This window comes from Giraffa tippelskirchi, chromosome 11 (genome assembly GCF_054371585.1).
Source record: "Giraffa tippelskirchi isolate mGirTip1 chromosome 11, T2T-mGirTip1v1.2.pri, whole genome shotgun sequence".
NCBI lineage: Eukaryota > Metazoa > Chordata > Mammalia > Artiodactyla > Giraffidae > Giraffa > Giraffa tippelskirchi.
Window position 1 is genome coordinate 121,887,392 of NC_137285.1, and position 23,547 is coordinate 121,910,938.

Genomic DNA, 23,547 nt, shown 5'->3' on the forward strand with positions numbered 1-23,547 from the left:
TTACTCTTCAAACCCAGCAGGAGTGAACTCTATTTTGTTGTGTACAAAGGACCCAGGGAAACTTTATCAAGTAAAAGTACTGCCATGCTTTGTATAAGGACAAGTGAACACTTGCAGCACTGGGAAGTTTAAGAAAGCGAGGTACCCGTGTGTGGAGATGAGTATGTCAAAGGCAATGTGTCTTTGCACTGAAGCACATACCTGCTGTATGTATTTTGTTCATCATTACACTGGCAATGGCACCCCACTCCAGTACTCTTGACTGGAAAATCCCATGGACGGAGGAGCCTGGTAGGCTGCCGTCCATGGGGTCGCACAGAGTCGGACACGACTGAAGTGACTTAGCAGCAGCAACACTGTCAAGTTGCTAGAGGGATTACTTATTAAATAGATGTACATTTAACACTAATGAAATGCCAGTCGTGATGCTGGACCCTGCATGTGGGTTCAATCACTCAGTTGTGTCCAACTCTTTGTGACCCCATGAACTGTAGTCCACCAGGCTCCTCGGTCCATGGAATTTTCCAGGCAAGAATACTGGAGTGGATTGCCATTCCCTTCTCCAGGGGAATCTTCCTAATCCAGGGATCAAACCCATGTCTCCTGAATCTCCTGCATTGGCAGGCAGATTCTTTACCACTATTCTACCTGGGAAGCATTCTGGTCCCTGAAGACACAGAGACAATTGCACAAACTTTCTGCACAGTCTCTGGCATGTTTCTCTGCAAGGAAATATGTATACAAGTCAAGTAGGTATTACATTACAATATCACATTTAATTTGCTATACTAGTAGTTTTAATTGCCTTTATATATTCTCTCAGTGAATTCTCCCAATAATCTTTGACAATAATGTTATCACATTTTATACATGAGGAAATGAGGTTTAAAGAAGTTAAGTAACTTACTCAAAATCATACAGCTTCTAAGTGGAAGAACTTGATTCAAGTTTAGATCTGTTGATTCTAAAACCTGTGAATTGAGACTTGACCCATGTCAGGGTTTTCTAGACTTACAAGAAAATTTGAGGTAGAGGGAAAGAACCAGTGATCCTAAGATGTAATGTGTGAGAGATGTTAGTGATCAATATTGTAGAAATGTTGTTTCAGTTCAGTTCAGTTCAGTGGCTCAGTTGTGTCCGACTCTTTGCGACCCCATGGACTGTGGCACACCAGGCCTCCCTGTCCATCACCAACTCCCAGAGTTTGCTCAAACTCATGTCCATAGAGTCGGTGATGCCATCCAACCATCTCATCCTCTGTCGTCCCTTTCTCCTTCTGCCTTCAATCTTTCCCAGCATCAGGGTCTTTTCCAATGAGTCAGTTCTTCGCATCAGGTGACCAAAGTATTGTGAGCTTCAGCATCAGTCATTCCAATGAATGACTGATTTCCTTTAGGAATGACTGGTTTGATCTCCTGACAGTCCAATGGACTCTCAAGAGTCTTCTCCAACACCTCAGTTCAAAAGCATCAATTCTTTGGCACTCAGCTTTCTTTATAGTCCAACTCTCACATCCATATGACTACTGGAAAAACCATAGCTTTGACTAGATGGACCTTTGTTGGCAAAGTAATGTCTCTGCTTTTTAATATGCCGTCTAGGTTGGTCATAGCTTTTCTTCCAAGAAGCAAGCATCTTTTAATTTCATGGCTGCAGTCACCATCTGCAGTGATTTTGGAGCCCAAGAAAATAAAGGGAGGCTGAGTCAGACTAAATTTGCAAGACGGATTTGGAGTTTACATTTTCAGTGTTACAAAATTGCTTGAGATTTGTTAGTTTGTGCAGAATGTAAACATCATCCAAGGCCTCAATATAGATAGATGCTATCTAAATGGAAAACATGAATCCCAAACAAAGCACATTATAGTCAATTGGCCTATAAGGAGAAAATAGTAGATCTTTTATTTGTATTTAAATTTATCTCATCTTTTAAAAATGTTTATTTTTCTTACTGTGTTGTCATATACATGTTAATACAGTTTGCCTATATACAATATTTGAATGAATAAACATAAAATATAAACATATCAATGTATGCCAAAAACCACTACAATATTGTAAAGTAATTAGCCTCAATTAAAATAAATGCATTGAAGATGGCGGAGGAATAGGACGGAGAGACCACTCTCTCCTCTACAAATTTATCGAAAGAACATCTGAACGCTGACCAAACTTCACAAAACTACTTCTGAAGACTGGCTGAGGACGTCAGGCTTTCACAAAAACTGCGCATTATCTTCAAAAGAGGTAGGAGAAATTATAAAAGATAAAAAGAGAGACAAAAGAGTTAGGGACGGAGACCCGTCCCGGGGAGGGAGTCGTAAAAGAGGAGGAATTTCCAAGCACCAGGAAACCCTCTCACCGGCGGGTGTGGGGGAGGATTTTTTTTCTCGGAGGGCAACGTAACTGGGAGGAAAAAATAAATAAAATCCACAGATTACGTGCCTAAAGCAACTCCCAGCAAAGAACCCCAGACGCTCGCATCATCCGCCACCAGCAAGTGGGGGCTGAACGGAGAGGAGCGGGCGGCATTGCCTAGGGTAAGGACCGGGCCCGAGTGCCCCGAGGGCGATCTGAGGGAGCTAACGTGAGATAGTAACCTAAACTGTGGGACAGCGAGAGAGAGAGAACTATCCCGCGAAAAGCCCAACTCTAAGGCACTGCCGGCCCGCTCACAGAACAAAGGACTGAGCGATACCAGAGGAGAGCTAGCCGGCTGCGGACCGCCCCATCCCCCTCCGGACACAGCGGGCAGGCAGGGCCCGCCAGAGCCGGAAAGGGGCAAACTCGGCTCCAGAGAGGGCACCCCCTACCAAACTGCAAACAGGCTCCCAGTTTCTAAGCAAAGACTGCCTGAGATCCCGGAGGGTCGACAGCCGCCGGGAGGGTCGCAGCCAGAGACCAGCTCCCCAGAACCGACACAAAGCACACCGGAGCCGGGCGCGCCCGTAAACCGAGGCGGGGACCAGGGTGGTGATAAGCCGCACCGCCCCAACAGGGGACAGCGCCCTCGCCAAACTTCTGGCCGCCTGGGCAGCTCCGACCGGGAACGGCACAAGCCGCGGGCGAAACCGAGTCTGCGCCTTTGTGGAGTAACCGGGAGCCTGAACCTGAGCGGCTTAGACCTGGGAAGTGCACGCAGCTCAGGGCCCGCTCCCCGGCCGAGTAACCTGAAGCCTGAGCAGGGTAGACGGGGAAAGCACACACGCCGTGAGCGGGGGCGAACCCAGTGCGGCCGAGACACTGCGAGCTTACCACACACACGCCAGAATTGCAGTGTTCCTTCCTCCCCACAGCACGATTGAACAAGCGAACCTAAAGAGATCACCTCCACCGCTTTGTTGCAGGGCGGAAATTAGATACTGAAGAGATCTCCAAACAGAAGCCAAATAAACAGAGGGAAGCGCTTTGGAAGGGACAGGCCAACAGATTAAGATCCCTGTAGTTAATACCGACTGCATTAAAAAGGACCTATAGATCTTGAAAAGTATAAGCAGGAATAAGGATCTATCTAAAACTGAGCAGATCCCACACTGCTCACAACAGCTCCAGAGAAAGTCCGGGATATATATATTTTTTACTATTATTATTATTTTTTTTTATTATTATTTTTTTTTTAATTTTTTTTTTAATTAAAAAAATTTTTTTTTCTCTTCTTTCCTTTTTCTTCAAGTCCTCTATTACACCTTTAACTTTCATTTTCATAACCCACTATTAACTTGCAAAAAAAAAAAAAAACCCTATTTTTGAAGCAAACTACATACATATATCTTATACCTTTTGTGTTTTCTTTTTTTAATGTTTTTTTTCCTGTTCTACATTTTTTTACTGTTTCTTTTTTTACTGTTTTACTGTTTTTTTTCTTTTTACACTGTTTCCTTTTTTCTTTTTTTTTAGATTGTAAGTTTTATAAGAGTCTAACCTCTACTCTAGATTTTTAATCTTTGTTTTACATATTTGATATCAACTTTGTACATTTAAGAACCCAATCTTTAGGACCCATTTTTACTCAGGAGTGTGATCACTGGCCTGATCACTCTCTCCCCCTATTGATGCTCTTTCTTCTCCCCCAGGGAACCTCTATCTCCCACCCTCCTCCTTCTCTTCTCAACCCAATTCTGTGAATCTCTGAGGGTGTTCTGGGTACCGGAGAACACTTCAGGAACAGGATACTGCCCAGATCTCTCTCTCCCCTCTTAATTCCTCCCTTTCTACTCATGCTCACCTCTATTACCTTCCTCCCCCCTCTCTATGTATCTCTGTGAATCACTCTGAGGGTTCCAAACTGTGGAAAGCACAGAGGGAAGTGCTTACTGGCTAGATTGCTCTCTCCACATTTGAATTCCCCTCTTCCCCTCCTGGTCACCTCAACCCACCCCCCCCACCTCATCTCTCCATGTAACTCAGTGAACCTTTCTGGGTATCCCTCACTGCGGAGAATCTTTTCACCATTAACCTAAAAGTTTTATTATTGAGGCTGTATGGAAGGAGAAGTCTTGAGGCTACTGCAAGAATAAGACTGAAAGCCAGGGGAAACATTAATTAATAAGAGACCATCCAATAGCTTCCATAAATTCACTGAAACCAAGCTCCACCCAAGAGACAATAAGTTCCAGAGCAAGACATACCACACAAATTCTCCAGCAACGCAGGAACATAGACCTGAGCATCAATATACAGGCTGCCCAGAGGCACACCAAATCCATAGACATCTCAAAAATTAATACTGGTCACTCCATTACACTCTAGAGAGCAGAAATCCAGCTCCACCCACCAGAACACCGACACAAGCTCCTCCAACCAGGAAACCTTGACAAGCCACCTGTCCAACCCCAACCGCAGTGAGGAACCTCCACAATAAAGAGGAACTTCATACTACCAGAATACAGAAGGGCCACGCCTAACACAGCAATCTAAACAAGATGAAAAGGCAGAGAAATACTCAGCAAGTAAAGGAAAATGAGAAATGCCCACAAAGCCAAACAAAAGAGGAGGAGATAGGGAATCTATCTGAAAAAGAATTTAGAATAAGGATAATAAAAATGATCCAAAATCTTGAAAGCAAAATGGAGTTACAGATAAATAGCCTGGAGACAAAGATTGAGAAGATGCAAGAAATGTTTATCAAGGACTTAGAAGAAATAAAAAGGAATCAATATAGAATGAATAATGAAATAAAGGAGATAAAAGACACTCTGGAGGGAACCAACAGTAGAATAACGGAGGCAGAAGATAGGATAAGTGAGGTAGAAGATAGAATGATGGAAATAAACGAAGCAGAGAGGAAAAAAGAAAAAAGAATCAAAAGAAATGAGGAAAACCTCCGGGACCTCTGGGACAATATGAAACGCCCCAACATTCGAATCATAGGAGTCCCAGAAGAAGAAGATAAAAGGAAAGGCCATGAAAAAATACTCGAGGAGATAATAGTTGAGAATTTCCCTAAATTGAGGAAAGAAATAGTCACAGAAGTCCAAGAAACCCAGAGAGTTCCAAACAGGATAAACCCAAGGCGAAACACCCCAAGACACATATTAATCAAATTAACAAAGATCAAACACAAAGAACAAATATTAAAAGCAGCAAGGGAAAAACAACAAATAACACACAAGGGGATCCCCATAAGGATAACAGCTGATCTTTCAATAGAAACCCTTCAGGCTAGAAGGGAATGGCAGGACATACTTAAAGTAATGAAAGAGAATAATCTACAACCCAGATTACTGTACCCAGCAAGGATCTCATTCAGATATGAAGGAGAATTCAAAAGCTTTACAGACAAGCAAGAGCTGAGGGAATTCAGCACCACCAAACCAGCTCTCCAGCAAATGCTAAAGGATCTTCTCTAAACAGGAAACACAGAAAGGATGTTTCAACACGAACTCAAAACAACAAAGTAAATGGCAACGGGATCATACTTATCAATAATTACCTTAAATGTAAATGGGTTGAATGCCCCAACCAAAAGACAAAGGGTTGCTGAATGGATACAAAAACAAGACCCCTATATATGCTGTCTACAAGAGACCCACCTCAAAACTAGGGACACACACAGGCTGAAAGTGAAAGGATGGAAAAACATATTCCATGCAAACGGAGACCAAAAGAAAGCAGGAGTCGCAATACTCATTTCAGATAAAATAGACTTTAAAATAAAGGATGTGAAAAGGGACAAAGAAGGACACTACATAAAGATCAAAGGATCAATTCAAGAAGAAGACGTAACAATCATAAATATATATGCACCCAACATAGGAGCACCACAATATATAAGGCAAATACTAACAAGTATGAAAGGGGAAATTAACAATAACACAATAATAGTGGGAGACTTTAATACTCCACTCACGCATATGGATAGATCAACTAAACAGAAAATTAACAAGGAAACACAAACTTTAAATGATACAATAGACAAATTAGATTTAATTGATATTTACAGGAGTTTCCACCCCAAAACAATCAATTTTACCTTTTTCTCAAGTGCACATGGAACTTTCTCCAGGATAGATCACATCCTGGGCCATAAATCTAGCCTTGGTAAATTCAAAAAAATTGAAATCATCCCAGCCATCTTCTCTGACCACAATGCAGTAAGATTAGACCTCAATTACAGGAAAAAAACTATTAAAAGTTCCAACATATGGAGGCTAAACAACACGCTTCTGAATAACGAACAAATCACAGAAGAAATCAAAAAAGAAATAAAAGTATGCATAGAAACGAATGAAAATGAAAGCACAACAACCCAAAACCTATGGGACACTGTAAAAGCAATACTAAGGGGAAGGTTCATAGCAATACAGGCGTACCTCAAGAAACAAGAAAAAAATCAAATAAATCAACTAACTCTACACCTAAAGCAACTAGAGAAGGAAGAAATGAAAAACCCCAGGGTCAGTAGAAGGAAAGAAATCTTAAAAAATTAGGGCAGAAATAAATGCAAAAGAAACAAAAGAGACCATAGCAAAAATCAACAAAACTAAAAGCTGGTTTTTCGAGAAGATAAACAAAATTGATAAGCCATTAGCCAGACTCATCAAGAAACAAAGGGAGAAGAATCAGATTAACAAAATTAGAAATGAAAATGGAGAGATCACAACAGACTCCACAGAAATACAAAGGATCATAAGAGACTACTACCAACAGCTATATGCCAATAAAATGGACAACTTGGAAGAAATGGACAAATTCTTAGAAAAGTATAACTTTCCAAAACTGAACCAGGAAGAAATAGAAGATCTTAACAGACCCATCACAAGCACGGAAATCGAAACTGTAATCAGAAATCTTCCAGCAAACAAAAGCCCAGGACCAGACGGCTTCACAGCGGAATTCTACCAAAAATTTAGAGAAGAACTAACACCTATCCTACTCAAACTCTTCCAGAAAATTGCAGAAGATGGTAAACTTCCAAACTCATTCTATGAGGCCACCATCACCCTAATTCCAAAACCAGACAAAGATGTCACAAAAAAGGAAAACTACAGGCCAATATCACTGATGAACATAGATGCAAAAATCCTTAATAAAATTCTAGCAAACAGAATCCAACATCATATTAAAAAGATCATACATCATGACCAAGTGGGCTTTATCCCAGGAATGCAAGGTGTTTTTAACATCCGCAAATCAATCAATGTAATACACCACATTAACAAATTGAAAGAAAAAAACCATATGGTTATCTCAATAGATGCAGAAAAAGCCTTTGACAAAATTCAGCATCCATTTATGATTAAAACCCTCCAGAAAGCAGGAATAGAAGGAACATATCTCAACATAATAAAAGCTATATATGACAAACCCACAGCAAACATTATCCTCAATGGTGAAAAATTGAAAGCATTTCCCCTAAAGTCAGGAACAAGGCAAGGATGCCCACTTTCACCACTACTATTCAACATAGTTTTGGAAGTTTTGGCCACAGCAATCAGAGCTGAAAAAGAAATAAAAGGAATACAGATAGGAAAAGAAGAAGTAAAACTCTCACTGTTTGCAGATGACATGATCCTCTACATAGAAAACCCTAAAGACTCTACTAGAAAATTACTAGAGTTGATCAATGAATATAGTAAAGTTGCAGGATATAAAATTAACACACAGAAATCCCTTGCATTCCTATACTCCAATATTGAGAAAACAGAAAGAGAAATTAAGGAAACAATACCATTCACCACTGCATCAAAAAGAATAAAATACTTAGGAATATATCTACCTAAAGAAACAAAAGACTTATATATAGAAAACTATAAAACACTGATGAAAGAAATCAAAGAGGACACAAACAGATGGAGAAATATACCGTGTTCATGGATTGGAAGAATTAATATAGTGAAAATGAGTATTCTACCCAAAGCAATCTACAGATTCAATGCAATCCCTATCAAGCTACCAATGGTATTTTTCACAGAACTAGAACAAATCATCTCACAATTTGTATGGAAATATAAGAAACCTCGAATAGCCAAAGCAATCTTGAGGAAGAAGAATGGAACTGGAGGAATCAACCTGCCTGACTTCAGGCTCTACTACAAAGCCACAGTCATCAAGACAGTATGGTATTGGCACAAAGATAGAAATATAGATCAATGGAACAAAATAGAAAGCCCAGAGATAAACCCACGCACATATGGACACCTTATCTTCGACAAAGGAGGCAAGAATATACAATGGAGAAAAGACAATCTCTTTAACAAGTGGTGCTGGGAAAACTGGTCAACCACTTGTAAAAGAATGAAACTAGAACACTTCCTAACACCGTACACAAAAATAAACTCAAAATGGATTAAAGATCTAAACGTAAGACCAGAAACAATAAAACTCCTAGAGGAAAACATAGGCAAAACACTCTCCGACATAAATCACAGCAGGATCCTCCATGACCCACCTCCCAGAATATTGGAAATAAAAGCAAAAATAAACAAATGGGACCTAATTAAAATTAAAAGCTTTTGCACAACAAAGGAAACTATAAACAAGGTGAAAAGACAGCCTTCAGAATGGGAGAAAATAATAGCAAATGAAGCAACAGACAAACAATTAATCTCAAAAATATACAAGCAACTTCTGCAGCTGTATTCCCGAAAAATAAACGACCCGATCAAAAAATGGGCCAAAGAACTAAACAGACATTTCTCCAAAGAAGACATACAGATGGCTAACAAACACATGAAAAGATGCTCAACATCACTCATTATTAGAGAAATGCAAATCAAAACCACAATGAGGTATCATTTCACACCAGTCAGAATGGCTGCTATCCAAAAGTCTACAAGCAATAAATGCTGGAGAGGGTGTGGAGAAAAGGGAACCCTCTTACACTGTTGGTGGGAATGCAAACTAGTACAGCCACTATGGAGAACAGTGTGGAGATGCCTTAAAAAACTGGGAATAGAACTGCCATATGACCCAGCAATCCCACTGCTGGGCATATACACCGAGGAAACCAGAATTGAAAGAGACGCGTGTACCCCAATGTTCATCGCAGCACTGTTTACAATAGCCAGGACATGGAAGCAACCTAGATGTCCATCAGCAGACGAATGGATAAGGAAGCTGTGGTACATATACACAATGGAATATTACTCAGCCATTAAAAAAAATACATTTGAATCGGTTCTACTGAGATGGATGAAACTGGAGCCCATTATACAGAGTGAAGTAAGCCAGAAAGAAAAACAACAATACAGTATACTAATGCATATATATGGAATTTGAAAGATGGTAACGATAACCCTATATGCGAGACAGAATAAGAGACACAGATGCATGGAACAATTTTATGGACTCTGAGGGAGAAGGTGAGGGTGGGACGTTCTGGGAGAATGGCATTGAGACATGTGTATTGTCATATGTGAAACAGAGCACCATTCCATGTTCGATGCATGTGACAAGGGCTCAGGGCCAGGGCAACGGGATGATCCAGAAGGATGGGATGGGGAGGGAGGTGGGTGGGGGGTCCGGGAAGGGGAACACATGTAAACCCATGGCTGATTCATGTCAATGTATGGCAAAAACTATTACAATATTGTAAAGTAATTAGCCCCCAACTAAAATAAATAAATTTATAAAAAAAAAAATAAATAAATAAATAAATAAATAAATAAAATAAATGCATTAATTTTAAAAACATATTAAGAAGTGTCTTTTTTTTCTTATACAGTTACATAACCAAAAACTTGAAATCCTTAAATTAGAGATAAAAGCCAACCCATGGATTATGTTTACAGTGTTCAAATACTGTGATAACAGAGGCAATTAGGAGAAAGTGCCCATTAATCTTTGATTCTCTGATAGAGCCATGTAGTGGCAAGATCAAAAATCTAATTTTTGTTACTGACAATACAAACACATACTCCATGTCCTTACTGTACACTCTCTTCTCTAGCTCCTGCAGTCTGACTTCATTTCCATTGCTAGATGAAAGCTGTTTCCCATGGCTCAGATTTATTCTGAAATAGCAAGTCAAATATTTCCCCTCAATCCCCCTTCAACTCGATGTATTTGAGTAGATTCTAAATATTTAAAGTCCCCTCCCTTTTAATCTTCTTTCTGGTTTCATGGCACTCTATTGTATCTCCTACTTCCACCTTCTCTTGTTTCCTAGCCTACCTTCCTTCACTTCTTCCTCTCGCACATGATGTGAGTATTTCTCCAAGTTCTCCTCTTGCCATTCGGTAACCTCGGTAAGTCTCTTTCTTCATGATACCAGTCATGCTAACAGCTTTAAAATAGAGCCCACTTGCGTCTTTCTTTCCCTCTCCTTCTCCTCCCCCTCTCTTAAGATCTAACTCTTAATTTTTAGCTACCTTTGCATAATCTCTACATGGAGTTTTCTGTATACCTCAGTCTCACACAAGCCATATTTAACTCTTGCTTTTCCCCACAATAATCACTTTCCATTTCTTTGAAAGTATAAATTCTCCATTCATGTAACATTCAAAAACATACAGGCACATATCCAGAAACTGTCCTGTCTTTGATTTATTTGCCTCTGCAATCCATGTCTGCTTCCCAGGTGGCATAGTGGTAAAGAATCCACCTGTCAACGCAGGAGACACAATAATGTGGGTCCGGTCCCTGGGTCAAGAAGATTCCCTGGAGGAGGAAATGGCAACCCACTCTAGTACTCTCACCTAGAAAATTCCATGGACAGAGGAGCCTAGTGGGCTGCAGTCCGTGGGGTTGCAGAGTCAGACATGACTGAGGGACTGAGCACACACACATCCATGTCCATGATAATCACTCCAGTTTAGTCCTCTTACAAATGTAAGATGCATATTTGTATCTTGCCAAGATGAAACCAGAAATAGAGGCAGAGTCAGAATAAATTTTCAAGATTGACTTGGAGTTTACATTTTCAGTGTAACAAAATTACTTGAGAATTGTTCATTTGTGCAGAATGCAAACATCATCCAAGGCCTCAATATAGATAGATGCTATCTAAATGGAAAACATGAATCACCTCAGAATTTGGATGTGATATGGAATGAGGGGGAACTTTTCTCAGGGAGAAGAAAACAACCAGCACAGGAGACAATATGTCAAACTACATCTTAAAAGAAGATATCTTAGAAAAATGTACCTTGAGTATATGACCAAGTTTATTACCTGTACCTGTTTTAGATAAGCTTCTTAGCCAGGACACTTGGTCTCATGCTATTATTGTATGAAACCTTTTTACAGTCTTAAGAAAAGGTGACCCTGAGACCTTGAGAAATAGGAACTGAGGTAGAAGCTAGTAGGAAAGACTTCAGATAAAATCGGAGCTACTCCTTGGTGTTTTCCAACACTGCAAAGAGCAGAACTTAGGTTTTTGAACATTGTAAAGAGAAGTTGTGGTCTATTTAGACTCCTGAAAGTGGTAAAGAGAGAGAAATTGAAATTACATCATGTGGCCCTATGAATTTAGCCTTGAGAGTCCAGTCATGACACTAAATGAAATCAATGTTGGTTTCATTATTTTTTTTGTGCAGCTCTGTGCCTAAAATAACTATAGGAAACTCAACTGACTGAAGGAAAATGAGATATCCTCCCTTCTTTTTAAATAAATCTGCCTTTCTCAAGCTGTATGTGGTAAATTAATTTTGAGTTTTGTTTCTTATTTTTCCAGTTTATCTGGAACACATACAACTTTATTGTTCTGAGTTTGTATACAAAACTGTGTGCTTCAGTGTCACTGAAAAGTCAAACCGTTATGCTGATTTTCAAACGCTCTCCCTCCCTGTACTTGCCTCATCACACAGATACGTACTAGACCATTCCCAGACAAGCATCAGTACATGGTTCTGGTGTACTGGTGTTGTAGTAGATCAACAATAGTGTTGATTTCAATAGTGTTGCAGTAGATCACCCCCTTCTTTAGTTTTTCTCCCTGATCTATCTTTTGGAATGAAAATCTTATCATTGTGAGAGACTAGATTATACTTCCTCTTTTGCATGGAGATTACACAGTTCTTTCCTCATGACACCAGGTAGAGGACATTAAGAATATGAGGGAGAGGGTACAAGTGAGACCCAGTAGGAATCAGCATGGATTTGAGAGCTAGATGTGGTTTCAAATTGTAGCTGTTCTATTTTATTGCTGTGTGAACTTGATCAAGCTACACAAACCCTCTACACTTTAGTATATTTCATTTTAATTGAAAATAATAATACCAACAATAATGATACCGACTGACATTTATTGAATGTGCATTATTTCCAGGCCCTGGGAATTTACATCCATTAACTCCTTTAATCTTTATAACTCTATAAAATAAGCACTAGTTTTGTCCAGATTTTGTGGATTAGAACAATTAGCATTGAATAAATTAGGTATCTTATCCATATTCCACAGATGGCAAGTGGCACAGTCAGTATTTAAACCCAAGCCTTTCCTTTCAATATGTTCACTTGTAGAGTTGATCTGAGAGTAATGAGACCATATCTAAAATACCCGTTATTGTGGTTCTTATTTAGTAGATGGTATTGCACGTATTAATTACTATTACTGCTGATGCTTCGGTTGCTGTGGCAATCATCATCATTTTTAAAGGAGAAATGTGAAGGAGACACAAATTAGATGGAAACTCAAAAACTCCTTCACCAATACACTTGTTTCTGGGGTCAGCTTTTAAGTATTTACAGCACCAAAGACAACAGTTATGGAGAGCATTTCCACCTGTCTCTGAAATGTAAAGTGTGATTTAGAAATTTGGTGCATCAATTAAATGTCAAGCACTGCATTGAGTGAAAACAACCAAGAGCTGAAAGTCGTCAAAGAGATTTGCTCATCCCAAGGATATTGGTCACTGCGCTGCTACTAGGACCTTTGCTCTTATATTGGATCAAGCAGATAGAGACCTATCTTTTTAACAATGGTATTGGTGGTGGTTTTGTCACTAAGTCAAATCTGACTTGCAACCCATGGACCTCTGTCTGTGGGATTTCCCAGGCAAGAATACTGGAGTGGGTTGCCGTTTCCTTTTCCAGGGGATCTTCCCAACCCAGGAATTGAACCCAGATCTCCTGCATTGCAGGCAGATTCTTTACCAAGTCACCAGGGAAACTCCTTCTTAACAGTAACCCCTAGCAATTCCTGTTTCAGGCTCAGGACTGTGATAGTGTTGGCAAACTCTTAGCAAGCCCTTCCAGAGGTGGTAGGACTCAAGTCTCCCCACAAATCCCAGAAGGTTTAAATGATATTTTACACTCATTTTATTAAATGTCAGCAATGGGCCTTTGTTTTTTATAGAGTTAAGAAAAATTTTTATTGTGAACCTATCTAAAATTAATTCAGAAAGACTGGTGAACCTGAAAGCAGTATTAAAACGGGAATAAGCTTTCTTGTTCACAGTATTATTAAATTTGTCTTACCTAGGCTAGTGTCTGTTCTGACAGACTTCTAAAGTAGCTACTGATTTGAGTAACAGGTAACTACCTGCCATGAAAGACCCAAAGAATCTTGTGTGTTAGATTTTAAAGATCAAATAAAAACTTGAGCAAAAGTCATATGGCTCATGTAAAAGAATGTAAGTCACTCATTGGTATACATTGTATATATGTGCGTTTGTTCTTCTTCTTCATATATTGAGTTGACCAAAACGTTTATTGGGGTTTTTCTGTAACATCTTAAGAATAAATCCAAATGAACGTCTTGACCAATCTGATACTTTGTCTTCAAATTAAAGCCATAGTAATTCTTTAACCTTCTATCCTGAGTGTCATCCCCACCCTGCCCAACCCATTTTATCTGTCTCCTACAATATAGATAGTTCAACATTCCCCATAAAATCTGCCTGATTGAGCCTTGGCGAACACATGAACTGCTTTGGAAACAGCATACAGCACTGTCCCCCATAGGGATGCTGTAATTATCCAATATAACAGCATGTAAAAGGCCCTGGTACTGTCTTTTGCTTAATGGACAGTCTATAAGCACTGTTATTGTCTTACATTCAATATTCTTGAACACTTCCTATAGTTGCACAACCCTTCATAGTTTACAAATACTTGTCCTTATATGATTAAATTTAATTTCATAACCACACTGGTTGTTAAGTGATAATATTTCCAGCTTCAAAACGAAGAAATTGCCATTAGAGGTAGGGAAGGGAACATCCAATGTCACACATGGAAGAGTTAAAACTCACCCTGTATCTGTTGATCTCAGATCAACAATATGGTTGGCCCCTGCTCAATTATATACATTTATATTCTTAATCCTAAAATTTAACCGTCTTTCTAATCCATGTTTTATTTAACAATGTATTATCCCCAGGTGTTCTCTTATTATTTAATGAGTATAGTTCATTTCTCCCCTATTAAGCTAATAGAGGCCATTCCTAACTCTTGAGCTAGAATTTTAAATCAACTTATTAGTATACATTGTATATATGTGCGTTTGTTCTTCTTCTTCATATATTGAGTTGACCAAAATGTTTATTGGGGTTTTTCTGTAACATCTTAAGAATAAATCCAAATGAACGTTTTGACCAATCTGATACTTTGTCTTCAGATTAAAGCCATAGTAATTCTTTAACCTTCTATCCTGAGTGTCATCCCCACCCTGCCCAACCCATTTTATCTGTCTCCCACAATATAGATAGTTCAACATTCCCCATAAAATCTGCCTGATTGAGCCTTGGCGAATACATGAACTGCTTTGGCAACAGCATACAGCACTGTCCCCCATAGGGATGCTGTAATTATCCAATATGACAGCATGTAAAAGGCCCTGGTACTGTCTTTTGCTTAATGGACAGTCTATAAGCACTGTTATTGTCTTACATTCAATATTCTTGAACACTTCCTATAGTTGCACAACCCTTCATAGTTTACAAATACTTGTCCTTATATGATTAAATTTAATTTCATAACCACACTGGTTGTTAAGTGATAATATTTCCAGCTTCAAAACGAAGAAATTGCCATTAGAGGTAGGGAAGGGAACATCCAATGTCACACATGGAAGAGTTAAAACTCACCCTGTATCTGTTGATCTCAGATCAACAATATGGTTGGCCCCTGCTCAATTATATACATTTATATTCTTAATCCTAAAATTTAACTGTCTTTCTAATCCATGTTTTATTTAACAATGTATTATCCCCAGGTGTTCTCTTATTATTTAATGAGTATAGTTCATTTCTCCCCTATTAAGCTAACAGAGGCCATTCCTAACTCTTGAGCTAGAATTTTAAATCAACTTAATGATCTTTAATTTAAAAGGCATTAAGCTTGTGGCTTATTTCTGCTCCAAAAAGTTATTGCAGAATGGAATTAGTAATATTCCCCTTTCATTTGTTATGGGCCAACTCTACTGCAAGGCCACAGGAAAGTACATGGGACAGTTCTTATAAATACCACTCTTTATATACTGCACAAAGGACAATTTGATATAGGAAGGGGAAAGTATGTTCTGAGAACAGGGAAATATTTCTGCCCAATTCAAATCACACCGAAAATGTGAAAAAATAAAAGCATTTATTTTTTCACAGACATACTTGAGCCTTTAACAAAGAGATTTTTCCTCTCTTAAACTGGCAGACCCTAACCCTCTGCAGTGACCTTGGCTGGAACAAATATCTGGATGAGCTTCCGCCGTATCGCTTTGGTCTTCATAGTATAGACTATGGGGTTTAGCACAGGGGGTATAAGAAGATAGGCATTAGCCATGAGGGCATGGGTCAGTGGTGAAAGGTGCTTTCCAAAACGATGAATGACAGACACCCCAATGAGTGGCACATAGAAGATGAGAACAGCACAGATGTGGGAAACACAGGTGTTGAGGGCCTTCAGCCGGCCCTCCCCTGAAGCAATGGCCATCACTGTTCGGAGTATGAACGCATAGGAGAGGAGGATGGAGAGGGAGTCAGAACCCTTGGTGAAGATAACAGCAATGAGGCCGTAGAGACTGTTGACCCGAGTGCTGGCACAGGCAAGGCTCATGACATCCTGGTGGAGGCAGAAGGAGTGGGAGAGGATATTGGAGTGGTGGAAGGGGAGCCGCTTGATGAGGAAAGGCACCGGGAAGACCACACAGACAGCCCTTGTCAAGATGACTGCCCCTGTTCTGCAGACCACACCACTGGTGAGGATGGTGCCGTACCTGAGGGGTTTCCAGATTGCCACAACCCGATCAAAGGCCAGGGCCACCAGCACGCCAGATTCGATGGCTGAGAAGGTGTGGATGAAGTACATCTGAACAAGGCAGGCATCAAAGGTGATGGACTTGTAGTTAAACCAAAATATGCCTAGCATGGAGGGCATAGTACAAAGGGCAAGGCCCATGTCTGCCAGTGCCAGCATACACAGAAAGTAGTACATGGGGATGTGCAGGGATAGTTCGGATTTGATGGTAGAGATGATGACACCGTTGCCGAAGAGGGCAATGACATATATAGCACCCAGTGGGAATGCCATCCAGTAATACTTTAGTTCAAGCCCTGGAATTCCAGTTAAGACAAAGTAGAGGTGTTGGAAGTGAGAGTGGTTATTATCTGCCATGAAGTCAATGTAACACAGGAGGGAAATTTTAAGATCCTGATGTGTGTCTTCCTAAGAATGCAGGGAAAAGTATTAACAATATATTAGAATTTGATCTTCCTCAGAGAAGAACCATTTTATTTTTACATGGGTGAGAGAGAGTTAAAGGGATGACTGAGTCCCTGAAATTACTCTTGCAAGATATATCCTGTGGAGGAAGCTTCTACTGGCCCAATGAAAAAGCTTCACCAAGTCAAATAAGTCACATTCAGTTTAAAACACACTGCATTAGATAAAATGTTTTGCTTTCTCCAGACCATTTCTCCCTCTTTCTCATCCATATCTTACAAGCTGTTGAGTCAGACACTGAGGACACAATAACTAATACAGAATCAGTATAAAATAAGAATTAGTTGATTGCTCACAAAGGATGTCATTTCCTCCCATCACTCTCCTTATGCCCGCTACTGGAACTCTCATGAAGGCAATGGGTCTTGTATATAAGGCAGGGATGGACATGCCCAGTGCACGTGCCTGTGCTTGCATCTGAGCATGACCACCTTCATTTCCCCTGAGCCTGGATGTGGACTCCATCATTCTCAACCCAGGAACAACAGACAGCAACTTCTGATCATAGAAAATGAAATGTATTTTTCATCTCTAATCTAATGAAATCTTGGTGGAAAGGGGAGTAAGTTATATTTAGGAAAGCAACAGCAGCAATTCGTTTTTCAGACTAACTCATTTTGTCCAAAAGGAAGTGAGGCTCCTCTGAAGCCTTTTTTAGAATCAGGATCATCTGGAAATTGTATTACTAAAGGCGCAGTGATCATTCACATAATCGCATTTACACTCTCAGAGGACCAGTATAGAAGTCCTAGTAGAGATCTGGAAGAAACATGCTGATATTTCCAGAATCAGTAACTATATATTTTTTCCAAAATGCCTCCTGATGGGGTCATTCAACGTTAGACATGAATGCCAGTTAGAGGTACTGCATACTCTCTTTAAGAAGCTCTCTCAACCTTAAGGCACACATCAGATGCCTTCATCAATTGAAGAGAACCAAGGTGACTAAAAGGCAAGGTAACGTAAACTCCAGATCCACACATCTTCTAATCAGATTCTGGTTTCCCTTGCTCCTCATATATGGCCGTATATACGTAGCACACGGACAATAATGCCTATGCTATAGGGGCAGTGTCAGGGTTACAAAATATCTTTCCATTGGTAAAAAAAAGCAAAATATGTGCTTTTAATTATGAGAACTTGGAATAAAAAAGTTCTTCTCTTCACATGTGCTCAATATTAGTGTTGATATTGAGTTTTTTTCTTTCTTGTTTTCTGTTTTGTGGGGCTTCCCTGGTGGCACAGAGGGTAAAGTGTCTGCTTGCAATGCGGGAGACCTGGGTTTGATCCCTGGGTCGGGAAGATCCCCTGGAGAAGGAAATGGCAACCCACTCCAGTACTCTTGCCTGGAAAATCCCATGGACAGAGAAGCCTGGTAGGCTACAATCCTTGGGGTCGCAAAGAGTCGGACACGACTGAGCGACTTCACTCACTCTCTGATTTGGATTTTTAAGCCAGAGATCTTTGCAGCTGATGGAAGTGAAACTGATAGATGCTCTTCTATCAGCAAAGAATCACATTTAATTTTGTATCTCTTGTAATCTTTGGATAATTTACCCTCTAACTCTGCAAGTATGTGTCTGAACCCCAGGCTATGTATACATCTCTGACTGATGCATACTCCTGATGAATCAAAAACATACTGTACAGTTTTGAAGTCTCTCTCCTCAAAGATCTTCTTTGAAAGATTTCTGACACAGATTCCCCCAGCCTTATTTAGGGTATATCCTCTGTTTCTATAAAATATTCATGTCTTGCCCATTGCTCCTATGAAAGACAGCTAGCCTTTTGTTCAAAAGACTCTGGCTTTTTAGATAGCATGTATTTTCTACTCTTTCAACAAGTTGTTATTTTAGTTTTTTGTTTGTTTTAGGACTTTTGAGAAAGAAAATATTTATTAAGTTTTTCAAATAATTGTAATAGAATGGGAATTAAAGGAATTTTAAAGAGGTAAACAAATGAGAGGAAAAGAATATAAGGTGAGAGAAAGAAGAGAGAAAAGGAATGAAAAAAGAAAAGCATAAATCCAAAAAACAGCAGGTGCTTCCCAGGTGGCACTAGTGGTAAAGAGCCCTCCTGCCAATGCAGGAAACATGAGAGATGTGGGTTCGATCCCTGGGTTGAGAAGATCACCTGGAGGAGAGTATGGCAACCCACTCCAGTATTCTTGCTTTGAGAATCCCATGGACTGAGGAACCTGGCGGGTCACAGTCCATAGGGTCGCACAGATTTGGACACAACTGAAGTGATTTACACACACAAAGAAGAGCAGAAGTAAATGTTGAACTATTTCACATTTTACTATTAAAGAAATTGAAGCATAGATAAAGAAAATAACTTGCCCTGAGTCAAACACATAGTCAGTGAAAAAAAAAAAACAGGTGAGAAAAGGAGGGAAAGAAAGTTACAGCTAAATATACTGGAAGCTTGAGGGTTCAGCTAGCAAAGACAAAGTTAAAAAGCCATCTCTTGGCCAGGTTGCTTATTCCTTAAAATGCATCCTTGATTTTGTCCATAATTATATTGCCCAGGATGTACTAAACAGGTGACGATCAGTTTCTTAGATCCCAAGTTCTTCTGAAAGTTTCACCTAACCTGACTCTCTATTGTCCATGGAAGCTGCCACATTTATGGAAAAAAAATTGTGTAAGTGTTTTATATCTGCCTCATAGGCTTCCACAAGTTATATGATCTCATTAGAGATCTTTGACTGACAAGTGAACAATAAAATTGAAAAATTAAAAACATTTCCATTTCCCTAAGTACTAGAAAGTGGTTGGGGGACAACTGGAAACTTTAGTAACGTTATCTTAAAATATTTTGTTGATAGCACAACTTTAGCCTCTGATTTTGCTCTAAAACTTACCTTGTTGCTTAGGGTACCTCTAGCTGGAAGAGGATTCTCCAGCTGCCTGAGGCTCGCTTGGCAAAACCATTTCTACTCACATGAAGACTTTTATTTCCTGAGCTGCTCCAAAACTCCTCCCCATACCAGACCATGGGGAGTTTCACAGATTGGTAAACAGGGTTGTTCCCTGGGGCTCCCAAGATTAAGGCGGTCTCTCCAGGATTGTGAAATCAAGCCCTAGATTCTCATGTCTGAAAAATGAGATAGTATTGAGGAAGATATTAGTAAAAAGTGCATGTGTGTGTGTGTATTTGGGATGGAGGAATCAGAAGCTGGTCAGTATTCAATCACATTCTCTTAGGGCCATCATGGGCACCTCACTCTTCCATGCCCTGAAATGAACAAAAGTTGCCTTTATTTTTCTCAAAACACAGCAAAACTAATAAAACTCTCCCAAAGAAATATGGTTCTAAAGTTGAAATGATTCTCTAATGAATAAATTTTTCTTCATAATTCACCTGCATTTTTCAGTTTTCAATATCAAACTAATCATGCTTTGTGCAAAAGGAAAGCAAGAAGCCCCTTAAGGAGTCCTTAATATATGCAGGAGGCAATGAATATTCCAAAATATCCAATTATCTTTAGAAAATGCTACTGTCTTTGCCTGCCTCTGAATAACAATAATAGTATCGTAAGTAGCATTAATAATAGTGATAATAACATCTAATATTAATTCTGAGCATTATCAGTTGTATAATTTTGTCACATTTTATCCTATTTGCTTTGCACTTCACCATTATAATCCTCATGACCTTAATACTCCTTTGAAAAGAGGATCACACTGGGAATTGGCCCAGTAAGAATTTAACTGTAGAAATTACTAAGGATAGAAATAACAGGGCAGGGACTCCTCACTGCCCCAGGTGGTTCTGGACTTCCTGGATCCTGGAGGACACCAGGACTAGGCAAGAGAGAAATGCTCATGGAGAACGAGATCATGTACTAAGCTCTCAGTCACTGAACATATATTTACGTGATAATCCTGAACTAATTTAATATCAGTGCAGATTACTCTTCTAATACTATAGACTCTAAAAGAATTGAGTTCCTTAACTCAAATGAAATTCACCTCTGATTCATAATCATTCTTTTGATACTTTTGAAGTAGTTAAAATGTGAAATTGCTCTACTTTCAATAGCGTAATCTCCTCTAGGTTACTCCAGTGCTCACTATAAATGTGTCATCTTGCAGCTGAGTTTTGCTCTTATTTGTAATTTTCTTCTATATTGACAAATAGGGTTTTTTGAGTAATTGAATCACTATAATATCATTCCAGTTCCTCAGGTAACAGCTTTTTGTTGTTGTTTTTGTTACTTATACAGGTTGATCGTTTACATCCCACATGGATTCTGATTTTCTGTCATAAACTGCCAGTATGAGTATAAAACTAAACAAATGATACCATCTTTTTTTATTTTAACATAAAAATAAAAGTGTCCGACTCTTGCGGACTGGAGCCTGCCAGGCTCCTCTGTCCGTGGCATTCTCCAGGCAAGAATACTGGAGTGGATGCTACTTCCTTCTCCAAGGGATCTTCCCGACCCAGGAATCGAACCCAAGTCTCCTGCATTGCAGGCATGTTCTTTACCCACTGAGCTCTGAGGAAAGCCCTATTTTTTAACATATTCAAAGCTAAAAATGCAGAGGAGATTGATTATACAATAGATCAGACTCTATCGTCCTATATATTTAGAGAATATATCTTTAATTAGTTTACTTTCCCTTGATTGGATACTAACCCCATTTCTATCAAAAGTCCTCCTCTCTTAGCTACTTCTTTTTAATTAATTAGTTAATTTAATGGAAGTATGGTTGATTTACAATAGTACATTATTTTCAGGTGTACAGCATAATAATTCAGTATTTTTGCAGATTGCACTCCATTATAAGTTACTAAAAGATAATGATTATAGTTCCCTGTGCTATACAATGTATCCTTGTTGCTTATCTCTTAGCTACTTCTTGAAATACATCCATACCCATCCTTTCCTTCTTAGCATTTCAGTAAATTGCCCCTTTCCAGGTTCGATAGTAACCCTACTCACCACTCCCAGTGGAGTGACTCTCTCTCTCTCTCTTTTGTCATTGTTCAGTTGGTCAGTTGTGCCCTGTTCTTTGTGACTCCATGGACTGAAGCATGCCAGGCTTCCCTGTCCTTCACCATCTCCCGGAGTTTGCTCAAACTTATGTCCATTGAATCGGTGAGGCCATCCAACCATCTCATCCTCTGTCCTCCCCTTCTCTTCCTGCCTTCAATCTTTCCCAGCATCAGGCTCTTTTCTAGAGGCTGGGTCTCTCTCTCTCTCTCTCTCTCTCTCTCTCTCTCTCTCTCTCATTGGCCTAATAATTAAATTGACATTAAACAAATTAAGAAAAGAAAATCATATTTAATCTCCATGTATAGGACTTCATAAAATAATATGAGACTCAAAGAATTGACCAAAGCAGGCAACCTTTGTACCTTTTAGACAGGATACAACGCGTTTGTGAAGAATTGACAATACAGAGGGGATTTGGGCTTGGGTTAGTAAATTAGTGAAGAAGTAACAAGGTTTAGGAAAATATAACCATCCCATAAATCGTAAGTCCCAATGATTTGACCTCTTAAATATTTCTATTATTGCTCTTTTCTTTCCATATGGAACAATATTATACAATTCCAGAGTCTCTATTTTTGCTATGTGGACTTCCTCAGTAACATTTTAAGTTTCTTATTCACATAAAAATAAATCACTTTGTTTCTTCTTTTTTCCCCTGTTCCTTCTTTCTTTTAGCTTTGAATGATAAATCACTTTCTCTTATGTCTTGTCAGCTTCTTTAGAAAATATTAGTCTAATAATATTTAGCACTAACCAAATTTGAATTAGACAGATCTCTTATTGCCTCTAGTTAAATGATTTAATTGCCACATAAATTTGATATTTATGAAAGCCATATGAAAAATCATAATCATGAACAGCCAAAAGTACATTTAAAATAATTTGTAAGCCCGTATAATACATCTTGTCTATCCTTAAGCAGTTTTCGTACTGTTGAGATAATTTTCAGCATTCATGAGTGTATTTTTCCCAAAACATATTCTTTCTTATTGACTCATTCTTAATAGGTTTCTGAGGCATTTGAAAAACTGGATTATTACAATGTGTCAAATACAGATCCTTCAGATCATAACCCAGGACTAATATATATTGTATGGTCAGGGTTGATCAAGAAAAATTTGTTGTATATAAAAATAGCAGGATTAAAGGATATAAGAAAGAAGAAAGGAAAGAAGTAGAAAACCTAGGAAAGAAGATATTATAATGAAAAAGTGGAAGAAAAGACAGGGAGGATATGAGAAAAGACAGGGAGGATATAAGAAAAGAAGAATGAGCCTCACATAGGTACATTTTAAAGAACTGAAACTGCCAAATGTTCATATAAGAGTTTACAGTTTTAGGATGCTTTTTAAACTTATGAGCTTTTCCTGGTGGCTCAGATGGTAAAGAATCTGCCTGCAATACAGGAGACCTGGGTTTGATCCGTGGGTTGAGAAGAT

General features: G+C 39.1%; 2 protein-coding genes across 3 annotated transcripts in view; one reads left to right on the forward strand and one right to left on the reverse strand.

Annotated features, from left to right (window-relative positions):
• Window positions 1–23,547, forward strand: part of LOC145525653 (olfactory receptor 51I2-like) — a 550,369-nt gene that overhangs the window by 342,965 nt on the left and 183,857 nt on the right. The gene's annotated exons all lie outside the window — the stretch shown is intronic.
• On the reverse strand, window positions 16,036–19,841 carry LOC145525666 (olfactory receptor 51H1-like). Its single transcript, XM_081539195.1, has one exon. It carries the CDS (start codon window positions 16,990–16,992, stop codon window positions 16,036–16,038), a length of 957 nt encoding a protein of 318 aa, XP_081395321.1. The 5' UTR covers window positions 16,993–19,841.